The sequence below is a fragment of the Macaca fascicularis genome, chromosome 16 (genome assembly GCF_037993035.2).
Source record: "Macaca fascicularis isolate 582-1 chromosome 16, T2T-MFA8v1.1".
Taxonomy (NCBI): domain Eukaryota; kingdom Metazoa; phylum Chordata; class Mammalia; order Primates; family Cercopithecidae; genus Macaca; species Macaca fascicularis.
In genome coordinates this window covers 50,224,737-50,247,799 of record NC_088390.1, presented here as the reverse complement: position 1 = coordinate 50,247,799, position 23,063 = coordinate 50,224,737, and the positions used below count along the sequence as shown (strand labels likewise).

The following is a 23,063-nucleotide window of genomic DNA, read 5'->3' as shown; positions in this document are numbered from 1 at the left end:
GTTCAGTTATCAGGCTGGACTTCTTGCCTCCCTTCTGCTTTCTTAAAACATAAATATAAAAACCGATGTTTTCATGAAAAGCACTGCCCCTTCTCTCTCTCTCTCTCTCTCTCTCTCTCTCTCTCTTTCTCTTTCCCCTTCCCTCTCTCTCCCCACTTCCTTTCTCTCTCCTTTCTTCCCTTTCTCTCTCACCCTCCCCACACCCCCAACCAGAGAAAAAAATAATAATGAAATTAAAATGTAGAGTGTGTATCACTTTGGAGGCGAAAAAAGTCTATAATTTTAAGTAGCACTGACTTATTAAATAGACTCTAAATTTCTGACAGACCATTTGAGAAATGGACAGGGTCCCCCAGGATGCAATATTGTGATTTTAATGTGGGATTCTGAATGGTGGAAGATCTTGTCCTGACTTTCAAAAATGAATAGCCTGGGCTCCAGTTTCTCTACTTTTGCAGAGACCCCTGCTGCCCACTGAGATTGTGAATAGGGAGGCTTTGTCGCCTTCCCATGCTTCATCTTGAAACAGGCCAGTAAGAGGCAATTAGCAAGAGTTCAGTCAGTTCAAATGAATTGTACCATTTGCAGGAGGGTGAGTGAGTGGGTGGGTGGAATGGAGGCAGACCCTCTTTGGATTGCTCCCCAGTCACCAGACTTAAAAGCAGACAAGGCCGCTGCCTGATGTCTCATTTGAGCCCTGGGCATCTGCGTCTGAATTTATCCCTCAAGGATGATTTGCTTAAGCCTCTCAGTTTCCCTTGCTCCAAGCACTTCAGATGCCCAAAAGCTGATGAACAGCAATTGTGGCTTTCTAGAGGAGGGAGTATTCTTACAAGAAGCTCAAATCAGACTTGTAGACTGGGACTTGAGAGTCCTAGTTTCCCTATTGTATGACACTGGCAATTGCTTAACCTTTCTACACCTTTTCTGTGTCACACAATTAATCACATTGGCCATACCACTCCCAAGAGGCTTAGATGTGAATGTGACCATTTAATGAGTTCTTCAGCCAAAAAGCATTTTTAGTCTGTAATATAACAACACTGTTTGGGGCAGGGTATTTCCATAAGTGTCTATTGGCTGCCCGCTGTGGAGATTTAGAGGCGAGTAAGACGTTCTTCCCTCAAGGGGCTTTCGTATGGTGGCAGGAGTAAAATAAGAATACAAATTATTATAAAACAAGGAAGAATATGCCAGAAATTGGAAGTGTTAATATTGAAAGAAAGAAAGCACATTTTCTCAAAGAAGATATGAGAAAACCTTCATGGAGGGGAGGATATCTGACATGGGGTGTTGAAGAACAAACAGGATGTTAATAAACATAAAGAAAAAGAAAAGCTTTCTTTTGGGGCAAGTAGAATGAGCAAAAACATGAAAACAGAAGAATTCAGAAAGAATTGGGAAGAGAACAAGTGGTCCAGTTTGGCTCGATCAGAGAAATGTGAGGAAAAGGTGGGACATAAATCTGTACAGACAAGGTAGGGCCATATTGAGCAATATCTCCAGCATCAGGCTGGGGAATCTGTTTATGATAGATGGGAAGCAGAGGTCAAAAACTTCAAAGATTATTTTATTCATCCAGTGTTAGGGTAGGAACCAAAAACAGAAGAAAAAAGAAAGAAAGAAATATAGATATTTTAAAAAAAAAAAAAAAAGTTGCCCAAAAGTAGGTAACTATTTAAATGAGAAGAGAAGTCTAGAGAATAATCTCATTGTTTTCAGCTTCAATGACTTGAGGCTATTGCTGCCTTTATCAGAAGTAAGGAAATCAGAGGGAAAAAATAGTTTGCTGAAGGAAGTGATGCTTTTAGCTTTGAATATGTTGAGACTGAAGGTGCTAAGTCAACATCCAAGTGGACATGTTTCACTGGCAGTAGAAATGCAGGAGAGAAATTGGATACTAAACACAGAAATCTGTCCAGTGTCTATTAATAACAGCTGAAACCGTGAAAATGAATGATTTCCCAGGGATATATAATTGACAGAGAAAAGAATTAAAGAAAACATTTCATTGGAGAGCTAACCAGGATTCCATTCTGTGTTAAACAGTCATTGTTATTCCATGATTACAGGCAAAAATACATGAAATTCATTCCCCCATGCCTCAATGGCTTTGGTGGGAACAGTCTACAACTTGGTATCAATCATTAGAGTACATGTGACTCCTAAGGCCCTGAAGGTCCAAGCCTTGCAAATATCCTCTCTAGTCTGTTCCTGTGAGGCTCACACACTTTTCCTGAGTAGCCACCCTTTGTCCCACTGTTGTTATTCTCCATTCTATAATTTGGTGAAGTCTGTTAGCATCCATTTCTTTTCTTCATTCAGTTTTTCATTCATTCATCAATAAATATTCACTGAGTAACCTACTATGTGCCAGGCACTGTGCCAGGCACTATTCCAGGCACTGAAGAATCAACAATGAAAAAACTTCTCATAGAGCTTACATTCTAGTGGAAGAGACAAATAACAAACCAATCAATAAACCATAATATTGTAAATATCAGAGAAGTGAAGGTCATGAAGAAAAATAAATCTGGATAAGGGACTTAAGTGAAGTAAGCTGCACTTTATACAGCTGGGTGATCTGGGAAGGCCTCTCTGAAGAAGAAACATTTGAGCAGAGACCTAATATTTCCAGTCAATGAGAACAGTAAGTGCAAAGGCCTTAGAGTAAGAGTGTGCTTGGCTAAGAGATCAGCATATCTGGAGTGTAGTAAGCAAAAGCAACAAAGATAAGAGATGAGGTCAGAGAGTCATGGGTGTTAGACCATGCAGGGCCTCACAGGCTGTGATAAGGAATTTAGATTTTACTTTAAGTATGTTGGAAATCCAATGAAGGATTTTGAGTGGCAGAGTAACATATGAAAAGCTCTGTAAAATCCAGTGGTCATCCCCCTAAAAAATAAAAAATTTAAAAAAAATTTTTTAAAGCTCAACTTTGTTTAACCCAGCATTTTCCAAATTCATTTGACCATGATTAGAGCAATGTTTTGCATGGGACCTATTAATAATCCGTAGAACATATACTTTGGGATATGATAGCCCTAGAACAGTGCTTCTCAAATTTTAACCTGCATAAGAATCACTTGGAGAGTTTGTTAAAATACAAATTCTTGGAGCCCAACTCCAGAGATGCTGAGTCAGTAGGCCCAGCAGGAGGCTGGAAAATTTACATTTCTAGTAAGTTCTCAGGTAATATTAAAGCTGCCAATCCATGGACCACAATTTAAGTAGCATTGCCTATGACAAAGAGATTAATACATAAATACAAAACTAGAGATGTGGTTAACACAGGAATTCAGCCAAGTTCAATTGTGCCTGTCCTTTTTACCTGTTTTACCTCTTCACATTGCTAGAAGCAATATGAGAGCATCAGATACTATCTTCCATTTATGAAAAATAGGCCATACATCAAAGCCTGACTTTAAGATGGTTTTTCCTAGAGTAAGGCATACTTTCTCACCTTCTTAGTCCTCCCTTGTTGCCATATCATTGGTCATCCAACTGATTAATGAGGACCATGTAAGTTTCCAGAAAAGACCACTTGGTTGGGCTCAGTTCCATGGGCATAAACAATTCTATTAGTCTTTTTTTAGGTAACAGAAGAAACGTTGCCAGTAGCAGAAAATTAATACATGCTCTAATACAATAATTATTGTACTTAAGCACCACCAGCAACAATTTCAAAAACATTTCTGGGCCTTGGTCTCAGTAAGAATCATGACAAACTCCATCTTATCCCCAAGCAATCAGAGCTTTCCAAGAGGAAGTTTATCATAACTACTTCCTCCATTAGGCATCTGGCCACTAAGCATTTAGTGACACCTTATATGGGAACTTCCAAGGGCCTGCTACAGTGGACCTAAGCCTCTCTAAGAAGGATGCTAAGCATTGTTTTTTCTATAAGTAGGAAATTCCATTCATAGGTAGTTACACAGTAAAGGGTCAAGAGATACACTAAGCATTTCTGAGAAAGGAGAAAATGTTTTGGAAATTCAGTCAGAACTCAGAAAATTTTAATAACCACATGGGAATTCTAATGAAACTTAAAAAGGTGTGAATTATGGGAATATGTAAATTATAATAGAATAAAGGGTTGCACTATATTTCAGTTTGACTTGTATAAGTCATCCCTGTCCCCATGAAATAATTTGAGATTTGGCAAACTGACCTTGTTTCTGCCAGTGGCCTAAGTGAATCATAAATGACTTTCTAACCAGCTATGGAAACTGCATCTCTGCCTATTCCAGTACTGCGTAGATCTAGCAAAAACAAAATGATAAAGGAGCTTAGTTCTCTGTCTCCTAGAATAAGGACTAGACTGCAGCAAACCCACAGGCTATTCCTTCATAGGATTACTTGTGGGGTCAAGAGAAATTGTCCTATTGGAGGATGTTGTGAGACCTGGATGAGGAAGATTGAGCTGGGACAAAGCAGATTCACCAAAAACCCACTTCTCTTTCCACAGCCTGAAGGTTGACACTCTACCATCCTTTGTGTGGGAGCAGGATAGGACCCTTTTGCAGTAATAAAGCATGTCTCTGGGGGCCTACAAGCATCACTGTTTACAAAGTTCCCAGGAACAGAAGGAAAAGCAGCATCATGAGCCGTTAGAAACTCTATCAGGTGATGTGGCCTCTTGAGGACTTGCCTAGCCTGCACAGAGGAGGTCACCCTGCCCTGACCTTGTGGGTGCTCACAACTGACAGCAGGCCTATAACAAGGAAAGTTGGTTTTTGTTGATTTCCTTGGCTTTATGATTTACACCAATTGGACTAGAAAGACAAAAAAAAAACTAGGGAATTTTTTAAAATAATAGTTTGAGGCCTGGTATTATATATTTCATGCTCGGCTTGTGCTTGGCTACATCCTTCGTTCAACAAACATTTACTGAGCTTCTGCTATATGCCAGGTACTGTGCTGGGACTGAACCACACAGACATTAATAAGGCACCATCTGCCCATCACAAGCTCAAAATCCATTAGAGGATATAGGTATCCCTACCAATAGTCTTCATAAAATGAAAGCAGTGCTATACGAGGCAGGCTGTTGAGTTTCAAAGGAAAGACATCTAATTCTTCCTTGCAGAGATAATACTTGAGCTGTATCTTGAAGGATAAACAGACATTCAGAATGGGAAAGAAAAGGCGGGCAGAAAAGGAAAATCATTTTGAGCAGAAGGAACAGTATGTACAAAAGCTCAGAGACCTGCAGCTTGATTAAGTACACTCTTAGTAGCTCACTCTGATGAATGCTTAAGGCACCTGAGGAAGAGTGACAGAAGATGAAGCTAAAAGTTTAAAAGATCAAAATCATACATGGCTACTTATGTAACACTAAGGGGGTACAACTTTATCCCATAGGCAATAGGAAGCAAAGAAAAGATTTTAAGAAAAGGGATGATGTGGTCTTATTAGATTTTGACAGCTCATGAAGGACTGATTGCAGGAGAGTAAAAAACAAATAAATCAGGCTGACATTGGATACAATGAGACAAGAAATTAAGAGACTACCTCGCGGGTAAATTAAGAGACTACCTCGCGGGTCCACCTGGTCATATCTCATGGGTCCATGAGCCCAAACCAAGGCAGCCTCAGTGGGGGTATAGAAGAGAGAGCAGAGAGATGAGGAATTTAGGAGTTAAAATGATGGAACTTTGTGATTGATTTGATGTGGCTGAAGAGCAAGATGAAGGAGCCAGAGAGTCTGAATAAGAGTGCCTAGACGGATAATGTTACCATCTACCGAAATGGGCCATAGGAAGGAGAAATAGGTTTGGGGCAGGGGAATGATGATGAGGTCAGTATGACAAATGATGAGTTTCAAGGAACCTATGGAATATCCAAGCAGTGAGCCTAATGGAATTCAGGCCACAGGCTTGCGAGAAATGGCATAGTGTCAACCTTCATTCCTAATACCCATTTTACATGATTTATTTTACATGATTTATTCCACCTGTCAACTCATTCACTACTAGGAATCTTTAGAGGTGCACCTTGTGCCCCAGTTCTTTCTGACACCTTGGCAAAGACTCATTGAACTAAACTGACCCCAGGAGGTTATCTCGTTGACTCCTTGGCTTCCAAACTAGATCACATGGCCCAGACTGATTAGGATTTTAGTGAGTTCGATATCCTTAGGAAGACTATTTTAATCCCAGTCCTGTTTTAATATTCTAATCACTACCACTAAATGCCTCATTCTTCACGGGTGGTGAAAAGGTGTGGTGGAGGGACAAACATTTATTTTGTATCAGGTATGTGCCATATGCTATGCTGGGCACTTTATATACATTGTATTACTTAATCCTAGGTAGGCATTATAATCCCTGTCTTAGATATGAGAAAACTGAGACTCCCAGAGGTCACATGCCCACTGTCACACAGGTGGTGAGTGGCAGAAGTATGGTTCAAACCCAGGTCTGTCAGATAGCTAAGCCCACGTACTTTCCACTGTACTATACTCCTAGTGTTGATGCCAACCTTATTTTAGTCTGCCACTATCTTATGTAGAAAAAAGAGGGAGAAAAATACCACAGAAAATTCGTCTTAGTCTGTGAATTACTAACAAATCATGTGGTCCAGCTAATGACATTATTGTAGCCTTATACCATTTTATCCATAAAATGCATGAGATTCACATTTTTAAAAATTAGAAGCTTCCAGTCTATCTTTCTTGCCTGGGTTATGGCTACCAAATGTATCATTGCTAAACCACAAAAGACTATGTTAAAGTAACATTTGTTAAAGTAACATTAAAGGGTCTGGATTAAAAAAAAAAAAAAAAAAAAAAACCACAAGAGCGGGGAAACTGAAGCGTTATAGTTGAAACCTCCTCATAACTCACTTGTGGTGCATGGCATGGACGGTGTGGGTGCTGTGAGACCACCCACTGATCCAAGGCTCCCACCACGGAGACACAACAAGAGAAAGCTGTGAACACCCTAGCTTGTAAGAATTCACATCAGACTGATAGTGTTTCTTTTACAGAAGTTATTCGGTGCCTCTCCCTATTTTTCCAGTCATATTTTGGAAAGGGGAAAAAAGCCAGTTTTTTTTTTTTTTTACCACTTGGTTTAGAAAGGCAGGGTATGAGACACTTCACTCTCATCACTTCCAGCCAAGAGAGGACATCTGTCAAGTGCTAACAGGACATAATCCCTCCTTGAAAGTCATAAAGACACGCTCAGGGAGTTACCAGGGTCAAGAGTAAGCTAAAAAGTCGTGGTGATTCCTTCCTGTGGAGCTGCCAGGAAATATCACAGACCTGAAACAGCTTTCCAAACAAGAAAATCAAGCCCACAGTAAAGGAAAGACAATGGAGAAAAGAGGAGCCTCCGGGTGAAAGCTCAAAGATCCGTTCATGCATTTATTCATTTACTCATTTGGTCAATAAACCTTAATTGACAAGCTACAATGTTCCAGGTTTCAATGACATAAAAATTAATAGGAGGCATAGTTCCTGCCCTCAAAGAAATCACAATCTAATGCCAAGGCAGTCAAGTAAACAGATAAGTACAATGTAGTAGGATAGTGTCATGAAATGTTTAGAAACAAGTGATCTAGGAGCACAAAAGAGGGAGAAACTAGTTCCACCTGGCAGGGAGATGGCAGTGAAAACCTGGCTGAGGAGAAAACATTTACGTATCACAAGTTGACCTGGAGGTATTAGTAAAGAAAGGTGTGTGAGGAGGAGGAAAAGGCATGTTTAAAAGCATGGAAGTATAAAGGGACTCGTAGTAAGTTCAGCTTGACCAAAGCTTAGGACTGATGAGGAACTAGGGCTGGAAGGTGGCAGCATGAGGGAAGGTGTGACTGAAAATACACTCAAATCCTAGATCGCAGGGAGCTTTCCTTATGGGGAGATGTTTGGATTTTATCCTCAGGTCCAGAGGGAGCTCTGTAGAAGTCTTTAAGCAGGGAAATAGTATGAGAATTAGATCATTTGGGAGAAGCTCCATAGCTTGTCATTTACTGAGAGGGCATATGAAATCAGTTCTCTGTGTCAGGCAAACAAAGTGCTAAACAGAGCAGAGAAGATGGGAAGGAAGGATCTGACACCACAGAGAAAAATCAAGCCCAAGACGGAGGCCTCCCAAGTTGAGAAACACTTCCTTGAAATGAGGCATAGCTGGAGTGAGGATGGACCCCTCACACCTTCACCCCATTCTTCTCTTCTACTTCCATGGGAGGAAAGACAGAGCACACTGCCCTGGCATTCACCTAAGATTTATCCCCAGAGAAAAAGAAAGCAAGGAAGTAGTAGGCAGTGGTAACATGGGAATTGTAGGGTGCACAGAAATCTCTCTCAATATGCAGAAAAGTAGGGCTTCCTCATTGAGGTGTAGAGATGACCAATGCCCCATTTTGAGGTAGTGTGGTTTTAGCTTCCCTAAATGGCCAGATCTGGGTCTCAGGAATCAACATCTAATTACTACCTGTAATTACTACCTGTAATTAGATGTTCTTCCTAGAATTCCTCGCTAAAGAAGCCAGAATAAAAATGTTTCAACAGACTTGTGAGTGGTAACAGCCCTATTTCCAAAGCATGGAACACACTGGTACAGGTCAGAGGTAAACAGAGTAAAAGAGGTTCTTGAAGAATGAGTCTCCAAATTCATCAATGCCCAGGAAGAAGCCAGTACTATGATAGTCTGAAACAGGGTGCTTTCCTCCTCCTACTAGAATCCGAAGTTACGGTATATGATCAGAGCTGGTCAGAGAAGTACAGGAAATCTGACCATCTCAAGCTGCCTACACCAGGCTCAATCCTACACTGCTCTGTTCCTCCTGAAAAAAAGGAAATGATGGAGATGAAGGCTGGACTCTTTCCTGTGGTCTCTGTCCCATTATCTGTTGAGAGAAGAAAACCAAGTCTGCTGAAAGCAAAAAATGGTCTGTCCAGGCAGCAATAGCTCTTATCATCCATCCAGAGGGGCCAAGGGCCAAGAAGGGGAGAGGCAGAAGAGGATCAAAGCCTATCATAACTTGGGGAAGTTTTGCAGTCAGACCAAAGACACTCTGAGAAAAGCATGTCTTCTGTCTTCTGGGGGTTCTGGCCTTGGAAAGGAGTAGGCAAGATATGTACTGGAAATCAGATGTGAAACCCAAAACTAGGTTTCAAATTGCTACTTGGCTTTTTTTCTTTAAAGTGATAAGCAAGCTTATTTTCCCAGTATGTGTGTGTATATATGTGTGTGCACGCGCGCACACACACACACACTCAGCCCCAACTTTAGGGAAACGTCCACATAACTGCAGCTTTAGCCAACCCCACTTCCCCATACCTTACTAGGAGTTGGTAAACCTTAAAAGGGAATACTGTCTGACTAAAGCCAGACAACTGGCCCCTTAAGAGCACATTTATAATTTATTTATGGCTTAATATTTTCCACTGATAGGATTAATAAATCATGTTTTCATTCAACTTGTTTTCTCTGAGGTATGTATTTCTCTATTTTGATACCAGATCTTAACATGTTTTATTTTGCTTGTCCATTTTCCAGTTCATTTTTGCAGCTACAGAGAGAAATTTATTAGTCTGTATTGCCGCCTTTCTGCTGTTGTGGAGCTGGATTCTCTGAATACCCAACAGTCCCTCAGGGAAGCGATCTCAGACAGCGAGGTTGCAGCTGCCAAACAAAGACACCAGCAAGTTTTAGATTTCATTCAGGTAATTGTGTGTTTCTTCTGGGGTAAAAGGAAGGGAGAAGAGGCAGGGTGGAAAAAGCGACAGCCAAGCCTGGGAAAGGACAGCAGTCCAGGCTGATTCAAAGAACACTGCGTCTAAGTAGCCTATTGAGTTGGTTAAAACGTGGAGCTCAGGGAGATAAATTTTCAAACAGAGTCTTAAGAAAAAGTTACAGATAAATCACAATATTACGAAGAACTGTGATCAGTCACCATGGTAGATAGTGGTAGCTTTCCATACAGGAGAGAAAAATCCCCCCCCAGAAGCAGTAACTAGAATATTATTCTTACCTTGTAGCCCATTGACAATTCTAATAGAAAGAAAAATTGTATTAATTAACTCAATATCTCAGAGAAAAAGAAAATAAAATGACCTACCAGTTTATGTTAACCCAGATCCAATTAGAACTAAAATTCCTCATGTTTTGGGCTTCTTTCTCACAGAATTGACACTTTAATATGTGGCTGTTAAGATCAGAAAATGTGTTCCCCTTCCCATGGTCTTGTCTGGTAAAGCCTATGGTAACACCTTAGGGTCTTGTGAAAGGGGTACTGACTAGTAGTCAAGAGAATTTGGATCTGGCCTGAAATTGCCTCTGAATCCCTTAGCCAAACCTGTCAATCTTTCTGTCCATCAGTTACTCAATTCACAAAATGAGTAGAATAGCAATAGCCCCATGATAAATATCACTATGATACATATTCAGTTCAATTTGATAAACCTTTATTAAACAACCAGGTGTCAGGCACTGTATGCGAGATATAAAGTTGAATTAGACATGGTTTCTGATCTTAAGGAGTTTAAAATCCATCAGGGTAGATTAGAAATGTATGTAAACATAATTTGTAAAATGTGCTAGGTGCCAAAAAAAGATATACCAAAACAAAACAAAGAAACAAATAAGCTCTGTATCAACACAAGGAAGTAAAAATTTACTTTCCCTTGTATCAGAAACATTCCCGTGAAGGATATAATTGATATCTAGCCTGACCTACAAGGATAGGTTAGATTATAGTAAGGTGAAATAGAATGTAGAGCATTCAAAGAGAAAGTATAAACAGATAAGGCAGACAGAGCAGAAAAATAGTATTTGGGGAATGGTAAGTAGTCAAGCTATTGGTTGGGACATACATTGAGTGATGAGAGGTAGAAATCAGGCAAGAATGAAAGATGGCAATGACAGCAGATCCCAAGGGCTTTATTAAAAGCCGTGATTAAGAAATCTGTACTTTATTCTGTAGGCAATAGGGAGCTACCCAAAGTTTTGAAGAAAGTTAAGTTACAGGCTCTCACAATTCTGTTTAGGATAGATTCGAGCATACTCTTGAATCTATGTATATGGGAAGGATACTCTTTCCGTATACAGTGGTACAGCCATACTGGTTGTTTATTGTAAGCATTTACTCTGGTCATGCTCACCAAATAAGGATTTGAGGACAAGACTAAAGGCAGGGAAACCAAATAAGAAGTTATTATAGCTATCCAGACAAGATGTAATGAGGACTTAAGATGAACAAATGCTGTGAACTTTGGGCAAAGAAATCTCTTGTAGTCCCAACAGTCCCAATCTCCTCATATGTAAAATAGGGATGATAATAATAGGCTACCTCATAATATTACTGAGAGAATTCAATGAGATAATACATATAAAATACTTGGCAAAATGCCTGGTACACAGTAAATGTGTAATACTTTGTATATTCATTCATTCATTCATTCACAAGAAGGAGAAATTCTTTGAAATATGAATATGTGAGATTCGAGGTGTTTGAAACACTCAGGAAGAAAATATTGTAATTTACTTGCAAAGTGGAGAGCAGACAAATCTTTAGGTTTATCCTACTTTCCTCATCCTGTGAATGAGATATCTTAGGTGACCTCTCAGAATAGAGAAATAACTTTCAAGAAGTTACTTTCTCCATTGGCCTGAGAATGTAGAATTTAAACATTCAAAACATTTACTTCATTGATTTCATTTCCAGTAAAAATGGAACACAGATGGTGGGGAAGGGGAGGGAAAAGGAAGAGTGCAGCATGAGGAGAATATGAAAGACTGGCTTATTTTTGAACCCCTATAAGAGAGAGTGGAGCATAGTACGAATAACAACAGATCAGAAGTTGGTCCCAGAGGAGGCTGGGAGGCTGAGACGGGAGGATCTCTTGAGCCAGAAGTTCAACACCAGCGTGGGCAACACGGTGAGCGTCCATCTCTATTAAATACAAACAAAAAATAAAAAGAAATCAAGGAGCATACATTTTTAGTCCCAAATCTTCTGATAAACTCTGGAGTATTGGACAATTCATTTGATCTCTGGGGCCTCAATTTCCTCATATGTAAAATGAAAGAACTGGACTAGATGGCTTCTGTGGGTCTAGTTGGCTCTAACGTTTTATGACTTAACAACCAGAGATATTTTTAGAGGAACACTTCTCTACCCATGCCTTAGGTTCTGTTTCTGCCTTATTCCACTTACGCTTCCCTGAATCCAGTATGTTCCTCCAACAAGAAGGCTGACTTTCTTCAGTCCGTTGTGTTCTCAAACTCCTCCCAGAGTTCCCTGGCCTCATTCCTACTCCCTGACTACTACCCCTGCTCCTTTCTTTTTCATGTAGCCTAGGGCTCCACTGCCTTTTTCTCTTTCTTTTATATCACACCATTAAGTGGGTTGGATAAAGGCAGGCCAGGCTGGGAATTCTTCAAAGTTCTAGCCTGCTCTGGTCTCCCAAAGCAGGTAACTTGAGAGCCCTCTCTACATACTTCCCTTCTAGTCAGCCAGGTACACGCAGACTTGGATAAAAGCCAATTCTCAAAGGGTTCAAAATATAACTTCTTGGTCGGGGTGAAACAAGACCATTTCCCTATACCCGTAGCCTTCAGTGAACCACCTTGCTTCTCCCAACATGAATAATTTCACTGAGTGGAGACAATTCAATATCATCTCTCCCTTTATGTTGACTTTGTGGTCTCGGTCTCTCTCTCTCTCTCTCTCTCTCTCTCTCTCTCTGTCAAAATGAAAACCAGCTGTAGCCACTCACCCATTGGTGTTCACAGCTCAGCCCACCACACACCATAACCTGCAGAGGCGACCGCCAGTCATGAGAGCATTTGTATGATTCCAGATCTAAGACAGTGTTGAAGTCACTACACAAACCAAACATTGTAAAGAGCAAGGGAGTCTATGTAAATACAGTTAGGAAAAGAAGCCAAGGAGTGCAGCCAGAAAGAGGGAGGGCTAGACCAAGGGAGGTGTAGAAAATCATAGATAAGGCATACAGGCTTTATAGACAGCACATGCAACAGAAATGTCAAAGTGTGAAGACCTGGAGCTTGGCATATTTTGAGCTGCTAAAGCCTAAAGGGCAATTAGGCTATAATTTATACACTGTAATGCTTCAAATGCTCCTAAGCTGTAATAGAAACACAGCTCATTAAATATAGCCAATCTATCATCCCCTCGAGCACCTTGTAGCTGTGCTGTGAGAAAACCAATCACCTTTACATTTTAATAAAAATATTATCTTGCCTGAGTACAGAGAAAGGAATATAATTTACGAGATGAAAACTGAAATTTTTAAGGGGCAGGGTGAGAAATGGACACAGATTTTTTAATCAACAGACCTGGGGAATTCATGGTCTTTCTTTTTTAAAATGTGTCAGCAAGTCTTTAGAAGGTGAATTTGGACCTTAAAATCAGGGGGATTATGTTGTCAGTTACTTTTAGATCAACAGTATAAGGTAAAATGGGTGAAAATTGGCCTTCTTTTGGAGCAATTAGCTAAGTCTCATTAAACTCAATCCACAGGCCTCCCTATACCCATATGGTTTTTTAAGTTTTCCTTCAGCTAAGACCTCTTCACATCACTGAGAAAAATTAAGAAGTAAATATTGTTTCTACATACTTCTAAAAAAAATTCTACACTAAATCCCTCTATTCATCCTCAGCAATAAAGCTGAAACAATCTTATCCAAAGAGAGCAGGTAGATTATTTACTAATAATTATATTAGCCTCCTAGGGTTGCTGTAACAAATTCCTATAAACTGGGTGGCTTAAAATAACAGAAATGTATTCCCTCACAGGTCTGGAGACCAGAAGTTTGAAATTAAAGTGTTGGCAAGGCCACACTCCCTCCGGAGGCTCTAGAGGAGAATCTTGTCTCTGTCTCTTCAGTTTCTGATGGCTGTTGGCATTCTTTGACTTCTGGCCACATCACTTCAATCTCTCTTTCTGTAGTCACATTGCCTCCTTCTCTTATGTCTGACAAATCTCCCTCTGCCTCACTCTTATAAAAATGTCCTTATGAGGACATTTATTGTTAGAATTAGGATCCGCATAAAAGTCCAGGATAAACGCCTCCTCTCAAAATCCTTAACTTAATTGTATCTTTTGCCATATAAAGTAATTACTTTGTATCATATCAAATAATATTTATAGGTTCTGCAGATTAGGATATGGATATATTATGGGGGGTTCCATATTTAGCCCACTACAGTAATCATGATTGTCATTATAAAAATTGAACATTTTATAACAATATATAGTTGATAAAGTACACTCATCTACATTATCTTACTTAATCCTTATAATAACTCTCTTTGCGGGTAGAGATCTAAAGAATTAGATCATTCATTCATTCATTAAACAGTCATTTTTTGAGTGCATACCTACTCTGCAAAGCTGAAAGCAAAAAATACCAAAACACAATCCCTGTCCTTGTCGGGCATTCTAAAAGCTCTCCACAGTCATGCTTTGCCTTTAAAATAACTTTCAACAAGTTTATGCTGCATGAGGTAGGGCCAGTAAAAGCCAGCTGAGAGAACAACAATCTCATTGGGAAAATTCATCTGAGTCTCATCTGGGATTCCCACTTTGGCTTTATCCCCAGACTTTAGATTTCTCCCTTCAAAATGGCTTAGTGCCTCCTCATGGACCTGCCTACTGCTGAACTTCCTGCACAACTGACCAAGCTAAAAAAGCCTGAAGCTCAATATCATGCTTTCATCACTGGCCCTGAATACTCTGCTGAGTCTTGTCACCACAGGACTGACAAGAACTAGAAAGCAAGGGAAAACGGCTGTAGACCATACCCTTCCATTCACTAGTTCACTCTAGCTAGCTTTTCACTCAACTTGGCAGACTGAATGTCACAACTTCAGACCTACTCTGTGTTTGTTGGGAGGACCAGGTTTGTGGATATTCTAATGAGTAGGTTTTAAGTACAGATTAAAGACCTATGAAGAAATTTTGAAAATAAAATATAACACTGGGCAGTGTTTTAGTTTTAAAACTTCAACAATCAGAGAGAGAGAGATTAACCTTGCATGACTCATATAATGAACACCTTCTATCTGGAAGTTAGTTAATACCAAATTTCCAAATGTTCCTCAAAACTCCTAAAGTTTCAGAGCTGGAAGGGACCTTGGACATCATATAGACTAATTACCTCTTCTTACAGTTGAGTAAATGGGCCCAAAGAAGTTAATGGCTTACCCACGTCATCAAGTGAATTTAAATAGAAAGCCTACCACAAATTCCAGGGTCATAAGAAAAAATACGTTTAACCAACAGCCCCTCCTTGAGATGGAATAACAAAAAAGCTCATAGCCCATGTCTATCAAGATCTGGAAATTTTTTGTCATCTGTGTATAGAGAGACACAAAAATCTGAGTGAATTTTATGCAAATAGGCTTCAAGGAAACTACTATTGTACTTTATAATGAAAATATCATTAAAATGACTTTGATAACCCAAAAATCAAAATGGAACAACTTAAAATGGACTACTCCAAAAATGCAAGGATGTTTAAATTATTTAAGAATAAACTGTTTAGGCCGTTTTGAACTTTAGAAGCCCTTACTCTATATGTAAGAATGCAGTAAGTTTAATATATAAAGTCAATTATTTTCTACTAACATAGGTCCAAAAATCTCTACTTAGCAAAAATATTCCAGTACAGCTTTGCTTTTCTAGTTCACATATAAGAACTACGACTACATTTCTTTCTTAAGATATTCTGAAATTCGGCTTTATCATATGCCTTCACAATATCTTAATGAGGAATATTTAATTAGAATCTGAGAGATAATAACCCTTTATATGTGTGAGCAATGTACCCTGCAGCATCACAAAGCACTTTCAAATTCATCACTTCAACTAATCAGCCCAGCAACCATGGGAGATATAAAGGAAAAATGTTTTGGCCACATTTTACAAATAAAGCAACTAAGGCTCAGAAAGGTCAAGTGACTTGCTACGAGTTAGTATATCGCTAATAAGTGATATATCCCAGCTAGCATCCAAATCTTCCACTATTTTCACTAAATGACAGAGCCTCTCTGGTAAAAATATGCAAAACACAAAATATTACAAAAAAAAAAAAAAGAGGTATTTTCTGGCTTAACAAATCTATGTTAAAAATATTTTACTCTTGCCCAAAACCAATATTGTAGAAAATGGATCGGATCATCTTGGACTCTCAGGGAAAGGTATTCTTTTTTAATCACTACTTGATAACTTACTGTCTTTTACCATTTTATTCCAAAGCAAATAGATGAAGTTTGGCGAGAAATGAGATGGATCATGGATGCTCTACAGTATGCAAGATACAAACAACCAGTTTCTGGCTTGCCCATCACTAAGCTGATAGATCCCTCAGATGAGCAGAACCTAAAGAAGATCAATTCTACATCATCATCACATATAGACTGTCTTCCATCCCCACCCCCATCCCCAGAGGTGCACAGAAGAAAGGCAGTGAGTGGTAAGCCGGGAGATCTGAAGTTCTGTTGTTTAGTCCCTGGACTTTTGGTCCTCTCTCCACTGATAAGGACTTTTGTGCTGAGGTATTGGTTCCAGAAAGTGGTTGAAAACACTGCTCAGGGGTCAGAGTCTAACAGCATAGAGGAAACAAAATCGGAACAGTAGAGGAATAGGAAACTAGAGCAGTAACCTAAGATCAATGCCTTTTGGGGGCAGGGAAGATTCATTCTAGTTCTAGCTCACACTTACAAGATGCAAAAGGATATAAAGCAGGGGTACGGCTTCAAAGATGCAGAATGGGAACCACTGTGATGCCAGGTAAGGGCCACACAAGCCAAGGGAATCTGAGCAAGACAAACTAAGAAAGGAGAACAGGCCCAACCTCTATTAAACAGCATCTGACAAGAATGAGGCGGGAAGCAGGCCCCAACCTGGGTGAGAGTTCGGGAAAAACTTCCCATCCACATAGCACAATGTTCTAGAGTGCAAGGTGGGAAAGAGAAACCTTGGACAAACTAGAATCCTGAAACTGAGTGCATGTTAAGTAGCTTGGCCTCATCATGAATATAATGAACTTTAAACAAGTTGGAGAAGGTAACTAGCAAGGCACCTCTCCACCCTTGGGTATTAAGTGTAACAGCAAAAACCTGACCGGGTTAATATAAATTTCTACAAAATACCTCTATGCTTATAAGTAGAGAGAAAGCATACTAGGTAAAGGCAATAAAAAGCTCTTGCCTAGCCATGCTAAGACTAGTGCCATTTTCTAGTCAATTAAAGTAATGGCAATTCAAATCATCTTTCTTAATTCTATAGTTTGTAAGAGCTCCAATTTTGCAAGCTTCATAATAATATTTTTAATAAATAGGCCTGATTTGTGGACTTGTCCCGTAGAGGGCGGCATGGTGTAACAGAAAGAGCTTGCACTTAGAAATCAGAGACCTGGATTCAAATCCCAGGTTTGTTTTACTAGCTGTATGAGCTTGAACAGATTACTACATCTGACTCTCAGTTTCCATGTATGTAAAATGAGAATAATACCTATACCTTGAAGAGTTACTGGTGAATAAGGTAATCTATATCAAAGATGCATGGTATATAATACACAATATATTGTCAATATCATATTTAATGTTATTTTTATTATAGAAAACTTTACTGGGAATCTGAGCCTTTTCTCTGAGTAAGTTTGTGTCTGCACCTGTATTTTAAAAACTCCAATGTGTTAAGCCAAAACTTGACAAGTGGAAGAACTTAGGAGACAGCTAATTTACATTACCAAAGGAGTCTGTGACTTACCAAATAACTCAACAAAATATTTAAGTAGAGTTTCTAGAGTGCATTTTTATAGACTGCCACTGGCCTAGAGATACAAATCAAATATCTCTACCAGAAGTTAGGCTGATAAGAGAAACAGATATATTAACAAAAAATTACCTGATCATTGCATACTTGCTATGAAGTTTATCAGAGGCACTAAATATTAAACTCCTATGATCAAAGAGAGCTTCCTGGAGGAGGTGAACAGAATCTTGTATGAAGGATAAGCAGGAGTTGAGCAGAAAAACAGGAAAGAGAAGAGCATTATAGGCAGAGAAAGCAGATTATACAACTGTTTGTAGTTTAGGGAATTGCAAGCAGTTTGGCTGAAACTCAGGATCTAAGAACATTGTTCATTCTTTTCTTTCTATTTAAAAATATATATATATTTACTGGTCACCCTCTACGTGCCAGGCTCTCTCTGAAGTAACAGGGATACAGTGATAAATAAAGCCAAGTATCTGCTCCCGTAGAGCTTACTTACATTCTAGAAAGAGGGACAAACAATGAAAACATAAATAAGCAAGATAATTTCAGGTCGTGAAAATTCCAGCATATAATACAAAACAGCAGTAGGGGTGGGAGTAGGCAGGAAGTGTGTTGAATTCACTGGGGTGATGCTCAGCAGAGACCTATCTGGAAAGATGACATTTGAACCAACCCCAGAAGAAGAAGCTAGTAATGCAGAGATCTGGAGTTGGAATATTCCAGACAATATAACAGCAAAAGGCCCTGAGGTAGGTGAGGGATAGAAAGAAGGCCAAGATCTTTGACACACAGTGAACAAAAGGGTGGATTGTGAGACATAGGGTAGAGAGCAAGACAGAAGCCAGAAGCCAGAGTAGGCAGGGTTCTGTAGGTCATAGAAAAAGTCTGGATTGTATCCTGCTTGTGATGGAAAGCCATTGGAAACTTTTAAACAAGGATTGATATAATCTGAATTACTCTTTAAAATCAAATCTGGTTGCTGTATGAAGAGACCATAAGGGAGAAACATCGAAGCAAGGAGGCAACTTAGAAAGTTATTAACGAAGGAGACACCAAGTTTTCTGGCTTGGGTGCCTCGTGGTATCATGATGGCACATACCAAAAAAAGGTAAGAGAGAAGGAAAAACAAGCTTGGGTGGTTGGGCATGTTGAATTTGCGTTGGCTTTGGAACATTCCGTACAAAAAGAAACATTCAGGAGAAAACAAGCTGCATGGAGTCTAGAACTCAGGAAAGAAAACTGGGCTAATAATATAGATTTAAGAATTCGTTAACATGTGAATGACGTTTGAAGCTAGGAAAATGCTTGGGATTCCCTAGAAAGAGGAGGTAGAACAAGAAGAGGAGACTGTGGAAGGATCCCTGTGGAATGAAGCATCAAGACATATTACACTAAGAAGGAACAACCAGAGAAAGATTAAAAAAAAAAAAAAACCAAGAGAGTAGTGTCACAGAATCAAAATGTGTAGAGTAAGGTTAAATTCAAAAACTGAAAAGCTTCAGTTGTTTTGCTTTTCTCAACAAGGAAGTCATCAGTGATCTAGATGAGAGCCGTTTTTGAAGGGAAAGAAATAGAAACTGAACAGAAGCAAATCAGGGAGTAAATGAGAGGTAAAGAAGTAGGACAGGAATTTTCACTCTTTTAAAATCTTGGCTGCAAAAGGGAAGAAGGAGGGAAGGTAGTAGCTAGAGAAGTATAGGATTGAAAGGGCATTTTTTAAGGCAGGAAAGCTATGTATGCTATGATGTCCTACAGTTTGTTTAACTCTACAAACAACTCTTCATTTCTATTTCCACCTTTGCAGCCCTTGTCTGCCCTCTCAGCTCACAGAACCTTCCCAGTGTTTAATCTTCTCTTGGCCACAGGGTCCTTAGTGGATTCCTCCCTGGCTCTATGAGGGTGGCCTTCTCTATGCCACAGAAGTGCCAAACTCTCACGTTGGCCTGAGGACGGGTTGCACCACTCCCTGCTAAGAGGATCTGGCCAATTACATTCAGATTTTATTATTAACTTAAAATGTGAGTGATCATCATTCTGTTTCTTAAAATATAACTCTCTCTTGGGTCCATTTACTTCTTGGAAGCCAAGATTCCATGAGCTATGAAACACAAAGATGTGGAAAGCTGCAAATGAGAAATGGAACCCAGTGAAGGGGAAGTGCTGTTGAAAGCTGGGGAGAAACATTCAGTGTCCTACCCCTCACAAAAGCAGAAGCATTTCAGAGCAATGAAATCTGTCACTGCATTCTCTGTCCTTCTCACAAGTGTGACCACTTTGAATTGTTTAAAAGCCATTCATGAAAGGGCGGAAATGCAGTTTAGAGGAACATACCTGCTGGGTTACCCACAGGGCAAAGTTTGCAGCACAATTCCGTTCTGTGTGTATAGGATTCACTAACTTCTACAGAGCCTACTAGAAATATAGAGCCTATCACAAACCTAGCCTCTGGTGCCAGCCCAAGATTCTGTTTTAAGGCTGTTGAGTATCTTGAATTTGTTTGCGTATATCTGTTAGGAGTAGGGGATGGAGAGTGGAACTCTTTCACTTACTTCCCATTTCTGTGTGGTTTTCAAAACACAAAGTAGAACTCTTGTGAGTCAATTAAAATTAAGCATCTCTCAAGGACCCAAGGGGGAAAGTTGGCTCCTAGAAAAGGCAGCTGAAGGCAGGGGGTGGAATTATTTGGTCCATCACATGGGTATTTTCTCTCCCACTCCTTTTCTGTGGGTATAGTGGTCACAGGCAGCAGCAATTTTTTTTTCCAATACTGCTGTTTCTCCTAGTGACACATGGGTGAGGCAATAGAGGGGAGGGGGGTGTTGTTTCCTTCGGATGCATTTGAAGGTTATCCTGATCTTCCAAATGTAAATCTTGGTAACCTTTTTCCAGATGATGTTAAGAGCACTATGGCAGAAAATACATAGCTCAAAAAAAATCAACAGGAATCTGAAGGTATTATTTCTCTTGGGATATCAGAAGGTGAACAAACCCCAGAGGTTCTACCCAAGGCCTGATGAAAGATTCAGTAAAAGTCTTCATTTATAAATTATTTAAAGACTACTCAGACACAGTGGAAATAAATTCACTGAAGCACAAATTTTTATATATATATATATATATAAGTATATATATATATATAGAAGTGTGTATATATATATAGAAGTGTATATATATATATATATTTAGACAGTGGTACATTAAAACTGTGAAGATAGATTTTGGGGCAAATATGGATTATTATTCTTTTCTTTCTGTCCTGCCATGCCCCCTGCCTTTAAGAAAAAAGCAATAGCTTTAAGTCAATTATTCTTTCCTGAAATGTCATCTCCCCATAACGCCCTCAAAATCCACATCAACTCTACTCTGCTGTTGTTGGCCTGACCCACAGAAACCAGGAGTTACAACACTCATTACAATGGCAAGAAAGCCAAGCTTCCTAAGCCAGCACTAATACTATGAGCAGAACTTTCATCAAACAGCTCCTGGGTCAACCAGAGGGGAAATTCAAGGCTCTACCAGTCCTGGCCTGCCCAGTGGGCCCTCTCAGGGAAATGGAGGAGCATAAGCAAGTTTATTAAAATAACAACTGGGCAAGGTGCCTACAATGGTTAATGGAGCATATGGCCTGAATCTGGGGATGGAAGCTGCACTTTGCATTCTTTTCCAGGAAGGGAGGGAGCAGCAGTGGCCTAAGTCCTTGGAAACTCTCCTCAGTGCCCTGGCTGGCATCCTGGAGATTTTCCCAGACTGTTCTGGGAGGGGTTATCCCACCCTAAGCAATAGGTTCCACTAAGTCTTCTAATAAATAATACAATCACCATGCAAGTCAAATATTTAGATTCCCACTACAGCAGTGTTTCCCAAGTGTGGGTCCATGAACCAAGGAGATAATATTTACCACTTAATATTCAAGCTCTTTTGCATCTCCTTCCTAGGTTACTATGGTTATAACTAGGTCTTCTCTTGAAATCAAGAGAAGCTTTGAGTCAATAGTTTTTCCTGAAATGTCATCTCCCCATCTTTCCTGAAACGAAATCTCCTATCTCTCATGTTCTGGGAGCTACAGTAAATCAGTTATATCACTCACTAATTCACTCTAAAATGTAGGTTAGGAAATCTACTGGACTAGATCATCACCAGCAGAAGATACCATACAAGAAATTATTATTCACCTTTATTATCAACAACATTCTCACCTTGAAATATATCTGATTACTGGTTTATATTTTAATGATATTAATATGTTATTCTGTATTTAGGGTAAAGAGAATTTCAATAATATTAATATCTTCTGTTTTTAAGGCACTTAAAGTATCTTTTTTTTTTTTTTTTTTTTGAGTCAGAGATTTATTCTGTTGCCCAGGCTGGAGTGCAGTGGCACAAATTTGGCTCACTGCAGCCTCTGGCTCCCAGGTTCAAGTGATTCTCATGCTCAGCCTCCCGAGTAGCTCGGATTACAGGTGCCCACCACCACACCTGGCTAATTTTTGGATTTTTTTTTTTTTTAGTAAACACAGGGTTGCACCATGTTGGCCAGGCTGGTCTCGAACTCCTGACCTCAAGTGATCCACCTGCCTCGGCATCCCAAAGTGCTGGGATTACAGGTGTAAGCCACTGTACCCAGCCCACTTAAAGTATCTTTAACAAACTAAATTACTCCTCATAGTACTTATTCACAGTACCAGTTCACAGAAGCTAAGTGATTTGCTCAAGATCATATATGCAGTAGGTAGCAAGACAGGACTTCAGTCCAGGTTTGTCTAATTTTAAGACAATTGTTCTTTCTGCTATATTTGGGCTGGCTCTTCAGTCAAATATCAGCAAAGATAAAGCAAAATTATCTGGGTGATTGTTTTCAGGAATCTATGGTAGATTAAGTAAATTAGATCCTTTCAGGATGCTTTGCTTTTAGTATTATTTCTAAGAGACAGTCAAATATCACTATTCATTATGCTCCCAGATTTCAATATTCGTTTCAGTTTCAATTCCACTCAATATGCTTTACTGAGAGTCTTCTATGTACCATTTATAGCACAAGAGGTTAATAATACAATGATGCTTAAGACACAGTGTAGTTGGGAGGTCCTCATAGTCCACTCATATATCATATTCAGACTATATGATCTGGGAAATACAAAAGATTCTACACATCCCTTTGGTTGATTTGTTCCTTAGTCCATTCCTTTGTTGACTGACTTACTCAATATTTACTAAGCAGAGATGAGTAAGACATACATATTGCATGCTCCCTAGAGTTCATGGTCCAATGAGAAAGACAAATAGGAAAATGGATAATTTATAATAA

At 39.4% G+C, this 23,063-nt stretch overlaps 1 protein-coding gene across 1 annotated transcript in view; it reads left to right on the top strand.

Annotated features, from left to right (window-relative positions):
* Nucleotides 1-23,063, top strand: part of ANKFN1 (ankyrin repeat and fibronectin type III domain containing 1) — a 349,569-nt gene that overhangs the window by 318,991 nt on the left and 7,515 nt on the right. The window contains exons 18-19 of the mRNA XM_045375057.3: nucleotides 9,507-9,673; nucleotides 16,235-16,451. Of these exons, the coding sequence (XP_045230992.2) occupies nucleotides 9,507-9,673; nucleotides 16,235-16,451 (384 nt within the window). The remainder of the gene's footprint in view (nucleotides 1-9,506; nucleotides 9,674-16,234; nucleotides 16,452-23,063) is intronic.